This window comes from Paramormyrops kingsleyae, chromosome 8 (genome assembly GCF_048594095.1).
Source record: "Paramormyrops kingsleyae isolate MSU_618 chromosome 8, PKINGS_0.4, whole genome shotgun sequence".
In the NCBI taxonomy this organism is placed as follows: Eukaryota; Metazoa; Chordata; class Actinopteri; order Osteoglossiformes; family Mormyridae; genus Paramormyrops; species Paramormyrops kingsleyae.
The window spans coordinates 18810451-18823078 of record NC_132804.1 but is presented as its reverse complement, the minus strand read 5'-3'; the positions used below and the strand labels follow the sequence as shown (position 1 = coordinate 18823078).

The 12628-nt window shown below is 44.1% G+C and overlaps 1 protein-coding gene across 2 annotated transcripts; it reads right to left on the bottom strand.

Annotated features, from left to right (window-relative positions):
- Window positions 1-7603: 7603 nt before the first annotated feature.
- Window positions 7604-11747, bottom strand: LOC111851694 (keratin, type II cytoskeletal 8-like). Of its 2 annotated transcripts, none has more exons than XM_023826832.2 (9): window positions 11133-11747; window positions 10384-10592; window positions 10223-10283; window positions 10033-10128; window positions 9749-9913; window positions 9491-9616; window positions 9150-9370; window positions 8775-8830; window positions 7604-8541 (listed from the first exon to the last, which is right to left on the bottom strand). In XM_023826832.2, exons 1-9 carry the CDS (start codon window positions 11601-11603, stop codon window positions 8396-8398), a joined length of 1551 nt encoding a protein of 516 aa, XP_023682600.2. In that variant the 5' UTR covers window positions 11604-11747; the 3' UTR covers window positions 7604-8395. The 2 variants fall into 2 exon arrangements, with proteins under 2 accessions (XP_023682600.2, XP_023682602.2); XM_023826834.2 differs by having other exon boundaries at window positions 7604-8538.
- Window positions 11748-12628: the final 881 nt, after the last annotated feature.

Here is a 12628-nt window from a genome sequence, read left to right as displayed (position 1 = left end):
CCAGGGCTACTGGGTCCTCCTGTACCTCGGGCTGGGAATGCCAGTACACGAAGTCCTGCAGCAGTCCGAGCCCGTGGTGCTCGGACTGCTGCTTCGTGCTTTCCGGGAGACTTGTCATTCTGTCAGCTTCAGACGGGAGGCGAGCCAGGAAGCAGGCGAACGAAGCCAGGAAGTCCGGTAAAGGGGTTTTATTGAGGGAGGGAAGGACAGGCACGGACATCCAACGTGACACTACAATGACAAGTCTGGGGAAGACTGACTCAGACGAGGACTAAATACACAAGACAAGCTAGACTTAATAGGACACAGGCGATCACATTTAGGGCTGAACACGAGGTAATGAGGGGGGCGTGGCACACATCGGGATCGTACGGAGCGGGATGTGACAGCTATAGACTTCATGGACATTTTTGGACATTTTTTTGCCAATGTATGATACGATGTGTATGATGTGTGTGGACTGTGAAGCACTGGCAGTGTCCGTGGAGAAAATGTATAAAATGTAACGTTTTTGAAATGGATGCATCTGACTGGTTGCATTTGAATTGAGGCGCGTAATAAATAATGATACTGTTCTGTGAGGATGTGCAGTTTTCTCTTTTTTTCCCCATCCCATCGAGACCGCTATGTCCGAGACCAAGACAAGACCGAGACCAAATAGAGTCGAGACCAAGACAAGACCGAGACCAAATAGAGTCGAGACCAAGACAAGACCGAGACCACAAAAAATTGGTCTCGAGACCGGTCTCGAGAACTACAACACTACAACATGAAACGGGTCCACAAACCGTGGAGACAACTTCTGGCAGGGAAGTTGTAATTTGAGGTAAACACTGGCACATCACACCTACATTGATTGGCCTGGCTCTTGGCGCAACTTTTACCTCCCCTGACCAGTGGAATCAGGCATCAACGACTGGGGCCTGAGTCGTGGTGTTGTCCCAACACACACTGGAAGGGGGGTTAACCCTTTAAACCTTTCATTTTTGAGTGTTTTTCTAACCCTTTGATTTTAGGCTTATTACATTGTATGCACATGAGTTAGTCACATACGCTTTATGTTTTTGTTTTCAGGACATTCTGGGCTACACAGATATGTCATAATTGGATGTGTACATGCTGAAAGAGTCTTGAAATCCTTTTTATGAGGAAAACCTACTTGCGCCTATTGACATTTCTCAATTTTTAGTCTCGTCTAATGTGAAAAATTGCAGGCACTACAAATATAATCAATAAATGTTGAGATTAGAATCTCTGTGATGTGGGAATGCAGGGGTTTCATTGAGGACCTTTTTTATGGCTTAGTGTTGTGAAGGAATACATGGTTAGTGCCAGGCAGAGATAAATATCTTTGATTTTGCATCCTTTTAGTAACTTATTGAAGTTGTCTGATAGGAATGAATACTTTTATATATTGTTTATTTATTACTTTATAACATTGGAAAGAATTTGAAATAGAAAAGTATTGTTTAGTTTATGATCCACTGAAGTGAAGACATGGAAACAAACACACAAAGCAAAAATGCACACCAAATCCTAATATAATCTCAAAACAAACAATTGTAGGAGTAACATACATTAATTTTGTTTATATTTGCTGTTTTGAAGATAGTTGGTAGTATTCAATGTTCAAAATATATGCCTCGTGCACAGAATTGCTCTGAGATACTTTAGTGCATTTGCAACTTGGATAACTGGATTGGATAAGTTCTCTTGATTCCATTGACATGAGATTCATGTCTGTGCGTTATACCCACCCAAAGTTACAAGCCTCATTATGTGCGAAAATCAATGCAAGGGTTAACCCAATACTGGAGTAGACCAGGGAGTTGTGAGCACACTCAGCCTGATAGGGGTATTTTACCCAGTCATGCTGACTCTGTAGACTGTAATAGGAGGACACTCAGTAGGGGTTGGAGCCTTCTGAGAGGGCTGCAATCTCATAGTAAACTGGGGCTAAAAAGACCAATGAAGGGAGAATTGGTTCAGGGTCATAGTTAGCTCAAACTGATGGAAAGTAGCATCAGTCTTGACATTTTTAACCTGGGTTGGTATGACAGTGAGGTGAGGGGCCATGACAGAGCTTAAACTCTCTGATGAATCTGCAGTAATAATCCAGAGATGTTTGATGACGTATCCTAAGAAGGACAATGAGGGTTGATGGAAGGAGCATTTTTCAGCCTTGTCATAAAACAGGCAGGAGAGAACACTCTGTACGTGCCAGATGTGCTCGGCAAGGAACCTGGAATAAATAAGCACATCAGTGTATACCGCCACAAATCTACTAATCATGTCCTGAAGGATATCATTGACAATAGCCTGGAAGACAGAGGGTACACTGCCAAAAGGCATCCTGGGCTATTCATAATGCCCCTGGGTCGTGCTGAACATGGTCTTCTATTCACTACCCTCCTGAATGTGCACCAAGTTGTATGTCCTCCACAGGTCCGACTTCGTGAAGACCTGCACGTTGCACAACTGCTCAGTGGCAGCTGGGATTAGATGTCATAGGTTAGGGTAGCAAACGGTGACAGTGTTGAGACCCTGGTAGTCAATACATGGCCTAAGATTGCCATTGTTCTTTGCCACAAAAAGAAGTCGGATGGCAGAAGCTGCATGCCCTTGACCTTGGGGAACACTGACTGGAGGTTGCCATAAATCTGAAGAATCTCTGGTATGGGCACCTATGTTTGGCTCTCCACTATAGTGGACTGTATATGTAAGGGGAAATGAGGCATCACAAGATGCAAACCAAGAGGCAGTAATGCAGCCTGGCTAGTCAATCAGTTATGGCTTAATGGTTAGGGAAGCGCACTTGTAATTGAAAGATTGCTGGTTTGAATCCCCAACCACCAAGGTACCGCTGAGTTACCCTGAGCAAGGTACCGCCCCCAAGCACTACTCCCCGGGCGCTGGTTTAACTGCCCCCTGCTATGTCATGAAGTCACATATAGGTTAAATACAGAGGACACATTTTGTTGTTGTTCACTGTGCCGTGGTGTGTCAACAATGATCACTGATCACCAAATTCAAATTCAGTGTATGAATTGTGGGTGGTGAGCCACAGGAGGCCAAGAACTGTGGGGAGTGGGAAGGAAGAGGAGCAGCTCAGTGGGGTTTAGGAGTAGAGCCAGGGGTGGGGAGGTTGTCTGGGTGATACCAAGCGGAATACTGTCCAGAGCCTTGGCCACGAGGGACGTCGCCATGGGATGGATCATCTATTGAGCTATTGATTGACCACTAGGCTGAGGACGTTGGCTGCAGCTCCCAAGTCCTGCATGACCGTCAGGGAGTGAATCCAGTCACCATCTGCCATCATCTGCAGGAACAGGCAGCACTGCCACAATGGAGGAAGAGTTCAGAGCTCAGTCTGTTCCTGAACATGGTGCACAGGGCTCTCCACTGCAAGAGTGAGGAAATCACTCCTTCGCCCTGGGTCAACCGCAGCAGCCATTCACTCACCTCCCCACCGCTGACCGGGTGATCAGAAACAGCCCTGAACTCCTGAGAACTCCTGAAGCCCTGAGAGAAATCGATCGTGGCTGGAGACCAGCTCCCCATCATGACCTTAGACAGCAGTAGCCCAGTAAAGTGCTCTCCCAGCCAACCAGGAGATTGTATTGGCTATTCTGGATTGCTCAGGCAACATCACTTGGAGATGCTGAGAGGCAGGAGCTGGGCTCGGCTGGGACGGAACTAGAGAAGAGAACAAGATCTCTAAAAAGAATGGCTGAACAGGCAGTACCAGGAGGCAGCAGGTGCTGCAAAAATGCTCAGCAGTGAGTGCAAGAGAAGATGCTGATCAAATAGGCAATAACACCGGTGAAAGACATGAGGGTAATGACAGGAGGAGCTCTAAACCATAAATGAGGGTAGTTAACCAATTAACTAAATAGGGAAAGGAAACCATAATGAGGGAAATACGGAAACACAAAGCCCCGGCTAGTACTTTGTAGACCTGGAGCGCCAGAGCAGAGTGCTGGCATGACAAAAGCACTTGTTAAAAGCTACACACAATGAGGTGCAGAAGATAAGCCATCCTGAAGGAAAGTGGAAATAGAAATCATATGCAGCATGTGTAAAGAGAGACTAATCAAAGAGCTTGATGACAGGACCAGGGAGCCGCCATAACAAGCATTTATTTCTGTTCTTCATTTTTTTCTTCAGGTATAGAGATACTATCGGCTGCAATTCAAGCAGTGGAGTTTGGTCAAGTTTCCATAAGTCTAGCAAGTCAGAATTTCTAGGTGCCACCAAGGGTAGAGGGTGTCCAGTTTGGTGACCTCAGGTCCTGTTGGCTTCATGGAGCAGTGACATCCAGTGTGTACTGGGATGGTTTGCAGCCAAATTTGAAGTGGCTGGGATGAGGATCAGCACCATTAAGTAGAAGGCTAATGTCCTCACCTGGAAAAGGGTGGATTGCCTCCTCTGGTTTTGGAATGAGTTACTGCCTCAAGTGGAGGAGGTTAAGTACCTTGTGGTGTTTACAAGTGAGGGAAGAATGGAGCAGGAGATTGACAGGTGGATTGGGACAGTGTCAGCAGTCATGTGGGTGATGTACAGGTATGTTATGGTGAAGAAAGACCTGAATCAGAAGGTGAAGCTTTTGATTTGCTGGTCTATATATGTTCCTAACCTCACGTCACAAGCTTTTGGCTTGAAGCTTTCTTCTCAGGGTGTCTGAGCTCAGCCTTTGAGATAGGGTGTGGTGCTCGGACATTCGGGAGGGGCTCAGTGTAGAGCCGCTGATCCTCTGCATTGAATGGAGCCAACTGAAGTAGTTTGAGCATCTGGCTAGAAAGCCTTCTGGGTGCCTTTCTGGGAGGTGCTTTGGGCATGCCGAACTCAGAGGAGACCCTGGGGCAGACGCAGGACACACTGGAGAGATTACATTTCTTGGCTGATCTTAAATCTTGGTATTTCTTTAGAGGGAGGAGCCAAGTGAGGTGACTGTGGAAACAGAGGTCTGGGTATCCCTGCTCAGACTGCTGCCCCCACGATCCGGAACCGGATGAGTGATGGAGAATAGATGGATGGAATGGGGGATCTGGGGGGGAATCCAGGACCCCCAATTAATGATTAATTGCCCAAGTAGGCCGCTAAGAGAAGAAAAAGTTTTATGCCTATTAGTTTATCATGATTTATTGGGAGCTCCCCCAGGGGTCTTTGGCCACGTTGAACATTGATTCATCTGTTACACAGACCCACTGATCTCATAGCTGAGGACAAGGTGGTACAAGTAGAAGTTATAGTGGAAAACAGAAAGGTAATGTAATATGTTTCATGACATAAAAGTGAATTTAAACTTTAATATTACAGCAAAACAAACAGGTGAGAGCCAAAGCATGTACAGCTCCACGACAGAGATCGGTAATACTTTACTTAATGTCCGACGTGTTTTCAGTTCACAAATTATTTTATTGAGCGTCCGTTTTCATTTCAGTTTTAGTTTACAATAATAACACTGGACCCTACAAGTCCAACATGCACGAACACACAGGCATCATCAATCAACATACTGTAGAATAAGCACAGATTTTAGCCTAAACATTTTCACAAACACTTATTCAATGGAGATTCAAATGTAGAAGGCAGACACATTTATCACTTTCATAATGAGTGTATTTAGCAGCTACAAGGACAAAAGATATTAAAAAGCTCTCTCTGCTAATGGTAATTCAATAAACATGGTTAAACCTACTCTGGTGGTCCATCATTCAGAATAGTGTCTGTGTGTTTTCTCTTCAAGTGCTCACGCATAGTGCTTGTGCCACTGAGGTATGCCATCGAGCTTTGCACAGTGGAAAAACCACTGTGATAAAAGATTTCTTATAATGAATATGATTTTAGAAATCATAAAGGTAAAATGTTTTAAAATGATGCATTGCTTTAAAATATTGATGTCGACCCATTTTCAGCATCAATGTCATTGACTACGTCAAGTCATTGCGGCAGCCCTATACCTTCTGATGCATGTAGGTGCATTGCATGGGTGACCAGGAAAGTCCAGGAAAGCTTCTGTGTTGTTGCCTGGAACACATTTTTTTTACCATTGCCGATTGTTCATAATCTCGTCCATGGGAGGAAACAAGAGACCCTGGAGTAGAGCCACCACAGTCACAGGAAGAACATGTAAGCTCTGCACACACACAACCAGGGATCAGATACAAACCACCACAGACACAGGAAGAACATGTAAGCTCTGCACACCCAGAACCAGGGATGAGATACAAACCCACCACAAACACAGGAAGAACATGTAAGCTCTGCACACCCAGAACCAGGGATGAGATACGAACCCACCACAAACACAGGAAGAACATGTAAGATCTGCACACCCAGAACCAGGGATGAGATACGAACCCACCACAAACACAGGAAGAACATGTACCCTCTGCACACGCAGAACCACAGACACACACAGGCAAGATAGAAACCACCTGCCTCTGGAGGTGTGAAGCTATGCTGCTGTTCCTTTGTGGCCATGTGTAACACTCCTTTAAAAAGTATTCACCTTCTGTTTTACAGCTGGCTGTACATGACAAATAATGTCACTCTATGTCACTCATAATTACTGAAGTGTGGGTCTTATAACTTTTTATATCACATAGGTGATATGTCAACTTGACACCAGAGTCAGAATTAATGACAAAAAGTTGGAACGAACCTTAATAAATGCTTTTATTCTCCAGATATGTAAGCTGTCACGAAGGGATTATGTCAGTGTCATGTAGCCTTATGAAGAGCACCGAGAGATCAGCGCTAGACTGAATCAAAACAAGGCATGTAATAGCTAATAGGAGATCACATTTCAGAGATCAGGCAAAGAGAGTTAGCTACTTAAAATGTACTACACGAAAGTGAATTAAGCATTTAAACTAAGGAATCCCAAAATAATATAAAATATAAAACATTTATTGGTATTAATTATTCTTACATTTTGGGTGAATATTTGAACTTTGGAGGCAATTCTTAATAATTTACTCAGTGAGGTTATTTTTGAAAAGTTCACGTTATTGTCAGAGTTGGCCTAATTTACGCATCATGCACTTTAATGGAACTATGTTGCACATCTCTGGTTTTTCCTCTGTTGTTTCTCCCCTTTCAGTATTACTTTACTTTATTTATTTCATAATTATTTTATTGTTACTTTTATGTATTCTGGTTTTCATTATTTTTATTATGGCAAAGTTTACCATTTCACTGCAGATTATTGTTGGATTACATACCTTGCATGTGACAAATAGTGGGAAACCCTTAGAACCCTTGAATCCGCAAATCTTGCAGTAATAAATACATTTTGTAATTTAAAGCTTGTTTTTCTGTAAATACCTGCATGCACCAGTAGGTGGTACATTGCACTACTGAATGACATTATGTGAATGATCATGTCCAATTAATCCATGAAATTTGTTTGTTGAATGATTGTCATTTGTTTCTATCACAATTTTCTGTGCCGTCAAAATGGAATTAGATTTTTTAGCCCCATTTCACCCACTACTCCTGTTTGTGTGGATCCCATTCACTACATCATGTCACTTCTAATGTGAATTGAATCCTGAAAAGACAGGTGGAGAATAGACAAGAAACCACATACAATGAATTCAGATCTCAGATTTATTAACATGTTTGGTGTTACAATTTCAGTTGTCAATAAATCTGGTCACGACAGGGTTTTACACTGAAACAACACAAAACCAAACTGAGAAAATGATTTCATAACCTCCGTGAGAAATGCCTTATCCAGGACTGGAAAGGATTGAAAATCCAAGGTTTGTTTTCATTGCAGAGCAGAAAATTCACCTAACAGATCAACTAAGATGAGAATAATATGACCGCTCTTCTTTAAAAGCAGTAGAATTCCACAATAGCTATTTTATCCTATGTGCAACAGAAGGAAATGAAATACATTCTTTGTGTTTGGTATGTCTGTTTCGACATCCGCTTGTTTTCACTTTCACCATATGCCTATGGGATATCTGTTTGATAGACTGGAAGTTAAAATCTGGGCATCCTGCAGTAGCTGGACTTTAACTGAATGCAAGAAAATGTGAGTGTGAGAATGAGAGAAATCTACTGAGTCAGAGCAGTACGCATTATGGACAATCATGGAGAACAGCGTTTATGATTCTCTCCAGCTGTTATTCTCCTGTTGTCTTTGAAAATGTTAGTCTTGCGATTTTAGACCTCTGGTGCTGCTTACTGTGCACATCAGCTGATTCTCTCACCATGTGTCTTAAATGAAGAAAACCTGGGGGTGTTCTTCCAGAAACTGGGAAATTTTGAGAACCTGGAAAACTAGAGGTGCTCATACAAAGGACAGCAGCTTGGGTTTGACCATTTAAGTATCTGTAGTTAGCCATTGTGATAAGGTGTAGATGGAAGATGCTCTTTTTTAGAAGACTCTGCGGGCGCTGCTTGTGGTGACCATCGAAGACCTGCTGATGGATGAGCTTCCTCCTCCTGAGCCCCCCACGCCCATGGACAGGCCGCCGCCGTAGCCAAATCCACCAGCAGAGCTGAACCCACTTGAGCTTGCTGCTGTCATCGACCATAAGAACACAGAGGAGAACACATAAGGGATATCATCACAATGATATCGATTTATCCTATGAAAGCCATCTTTATATTCTGTACAGCTTGCTGCAGCATTTCTATGAACTCAACTTGTTTTGAGTTGCTGGTCTAGTACCTAAAGTTTACCAAAGCTGCACTTTACAGACTGGAGAATGAGAGGGAAGTTGGTTAAAATGTGTGAATGTGTCATTACTCACCACTGCCCCCAGAGGATTGCACGTGGATTCTTGCGGCTCCACCACCAGAAGAAATCCTGTGGAGAGGTTTCAAATCATCATTTGATCTTAATAACCCCAGTAGAAAGTTGGCCTCATGGCTTCTTTGAGACTCTCAGCTTTTGCCAGACAGCATCATAACTCTTCATGAAGAAGATCCATCTCCACCCAGGACTGAAGTGTCCAGAATTCTTGTTGGTGTTTCTGATGCTATGAGACTTTACATGGTTGGTAGCTGATCAACCACAAAATACTCTCCCAGTGTTATCAGACTCTGGAGTGGTGGACATAGTTAAATGAGTATAGTAACCCACACTAATTCTTTCAGGGTTCTTGTTTCTAAATGTATTTACTCACCTGGTCTCCTCTCCTTCCAGCAGCTTCCTGTAGGTGGCGATCTCAATGTCCAGGGCCAGCTTGACATTCATGAGCTCCTGGTACTCGCGAACCTGGCGTGCCATGTCCTGCTTGGCTCTCTGCAGGGCCTCCTCCAGGTCCTTAAGGCGCAGTTTGGCATCCTTGACTGCCAGCTCTCCACGTTCCTCTGCCTCAGCGATCTGTGCCTCCAGTGCAGCGCGCTGGGAATGAAGATGAAACCTCAATGTATTCTTCAGTATATTACTTGTTACAAAGGAAAACCTGGTAAATCCAGGCAGTATAAGATCTCAGATAACCAGAATGTGAGAACATCACCTCACCTGTGACTTGATAGCCTCAATCTCGTTCTGCAGACGGCTGATTGCACGGTTCAGCTCAGCGATCTCAGTTTTGGTGCTACGCAGGTCTTCACCGTACTGCCCAGCTGAGGTCTGCATCTCTTCAAACTAGTAATATATTGGGCAGATTGTTCAGAATAAAAATTCAAAACCATTCCTTTGTTGTAGTGCCATTCATCAGACCTTACCAAAGGTGACAGTAAAGGAAAATAAAGGATTTTGGTTCTTAGTCAAACCCACCTTCTGCTTGTACCATGTCTCCGCTTCAGCTCGGCTGCGGCTGGCAATGTCCTCATACTGGGCACGCACTTCAGCCACGATGGCATCCATGTCCAAATTACGGCTGTTGTCCATCTCTACAACCACTGAGGTGTCCTTGATCTGGCCCTGGAGCTCCATAAGCTCCTGATGGTGGGAACAAAAATGTTTGTTCAAAAGAAGGATATTACTATTTAAACCCTTATTAATATTGGTTTGTCCTAAATATTTGTGCCACAATCTGGAAGATCGTAGATGGGCCTCACCGCTTCATAGATCGTCCTCAAGAAATTGATTTCATCCTGAAGAGAATCAACCTTAGCTTCAAGTTCCACCTTGCCCAAGTAGGCAGCATCAACATCCTGTCCAACAGGAGAGAAAAGTTTTTTTAGTGAGCATGGTATGTTATTTTTGTGCTTATAGCAAAGTTTTTTTGCAGACATTTTACACACTCACTTTCTTCAGCAGGACAAATTCATTTTCGGCTGTGGCACGTTTGTTGACTTCGTCTTCATACCTGGAAACAAAGAAGAACATACAGATATGTAAGAGAGGAGGTCTCCTACTAGCCAGGTACAGTGATGGTGGACATTTACACCAGGTAAGTCAAAGCTCACTTTCTCTTGAAGTCCTCTACCAGTCCCTGCATGTTTTTCAGTTCGCTCTCCAGTTTGACCTTCTCGTTGCCCAGGCCATCAAGCTGCCTGCGCAGGTTTGCGATGTAGGCATCGTACATTCCATCGATATTGGAGCGTGTGGTTGTCTGCTCTTGCAACAGGCTCCACTTGGTCTCCAGCATCTTGTTCTGCTGCTCCAGGAAGCGTACCTATTTGGGAGTGAGAGGATTAGCATTGCATGGGGTATGTAACAGAACAGTGATGAGGACCAAGAGGAATCGAGGGATAAATGATATTTAATAATAGCTTTATGAAAAGTGGGGATTTTTATGTTAAGCTGTGTTTCAAAGTTGTAAAGGGGGAAGAGGGACATTACAACAGTAGGGGAAAGTCCTCTACCAATGTGGTACAAGGACGTGGGTTTGGTTTCAGCAACGATTGGGACCACAGTACTTCTACAATATTGGTAGGGATATATCCCTACCGTCTATAGACAAATGTACACCCTTGATATGGCACAACATAGTATTTCATTCATTCATTTAATTTTACGTATTGCAATTTGGTGGTCACTCAAGTACTCAACAACTTCCAAACTGTACAAAGAAGGGAGACAATTGCCACATCAGTGATGGGATTTAAAATGACTTAGTCTAAGGACCAAAACTCTGGTCATTCAAGTGTCTTGCAATCTACAATTTTTATACAGTCAATAAAGGATATTTAGAGAAGCACAGAAAAGGACAAACCTTATCGATGAAAGAGGCAAAGCGGTTGTTGAGGGTTTTGATCTGCTCCTTCTCCTGAGTGCGGACGACCTGGATGTTGGGGTCGATCTCAAGGTTGAGGGGGGCGAGGAGGCTTTGGTTCACAGTGACAGCTGTGATGGGGGGGCTTGCAAAACCAGCACCACCACCGAAGGCAGCACTGCTACCAAAGCTGCCTCCATAGAAGCCGGCATCCATGCCGCCTCCGAAGTTGGCGCCTCCGAAGCTGCTTCTTGCGCCGAATGCCCCGCTGCTGCCACCGAATGCCCCGCTGCTGCCACCGAATGCCCCGCTGCTGCCACCGACTACAGAGCGTCTGACACTGGTGCTCATACGGGCGGAGCCCCCTGGCGCAGCATGTGCAGAGTAGCTGGAGAAGCTCTGCCGGACCGTCCCGCCTGAGCTGCGTCCCCCACTCATGCTCATTCCGCTCTTGAAACCTGTCTGGATCATTATAATGTTGTTTCTTTCTAAGGGTGACAGTAAAAAAAGAAAGTATGAGCGATGTAGCAAACTGAAGAGCTGAGAGCAGGAGGAGTGCCCAGTGAGCTGGCTCACAAAGAGAAGACGAGTCCCTCTGTGTGGGTATCAGCTCAGATCCACCGCTTTAAATCTCCTGCTCTAAAGTGGGCGTGGCCTTTCCTGAACATGTTTGCGCCCATTTACTTGTTCCGCCCACCAAATTTATCTCCTCCTCTTACTTGCCCTGCAGGTGCACAGTAAATTGAGTCAGTCCAGGGCTGTCAGGTGTCGGCCTCACCCGGGGCTATTGTAAGGGCAAGGATGGTGCCTTTCTGAAAATTCCTTTTTTTGATACTCATTTTCTCTTGTGCAATGGTTCTTTGTGCATTTTAATTAAATGTGCTTAGAAATGGTACATAATATTAAGAATACAATCATCTGAATGAGCAGGAATGTAACAGCACTATGGAAGCTTTTATAGAAGTTTCTCTTTTGCTTGAAATTTCAAATTTCTATTTTTTTGTTTTGCAGAACTGCAAGGTGCTGCGTATTTATTCACAAACTCTGAACTGATCCCGCAGCGTCGCCACTCAGGCATCTGGACCCAGCCACACCTGTTTGTAAGCACTACATTGGTGTTGTGCCCGTAGATCTTTTACAGGTCTTTTCTTTTCTTGGTTTTGGAACCGGCAGGACGCTGGTACACGTCCCTGAGCCACAACTCGGGGCGGAGCTTTTTTTTTCAGATCAATTACTATGGCCTGTAAAGAATGCTTTTCAGTGCTAATTAATCTGTGCTTGGGACACTGATAATTCCTGTGAACGACCTGTTTGTCATGAGAATGCCTGAAAAAATTACTTTGACTTAAAACTTCATTGATTTTTTAAAATGGTTTAAATATTAAGTGTCAGTGGGAGAGAAAGATTATGGAGAGGAGGTTCCAGTGAGATCCAGTGTAGAAAGCGGTATATGGGAAACTGGTAACTGGATCAGCATTTGATTTTCTTGTTGCCCA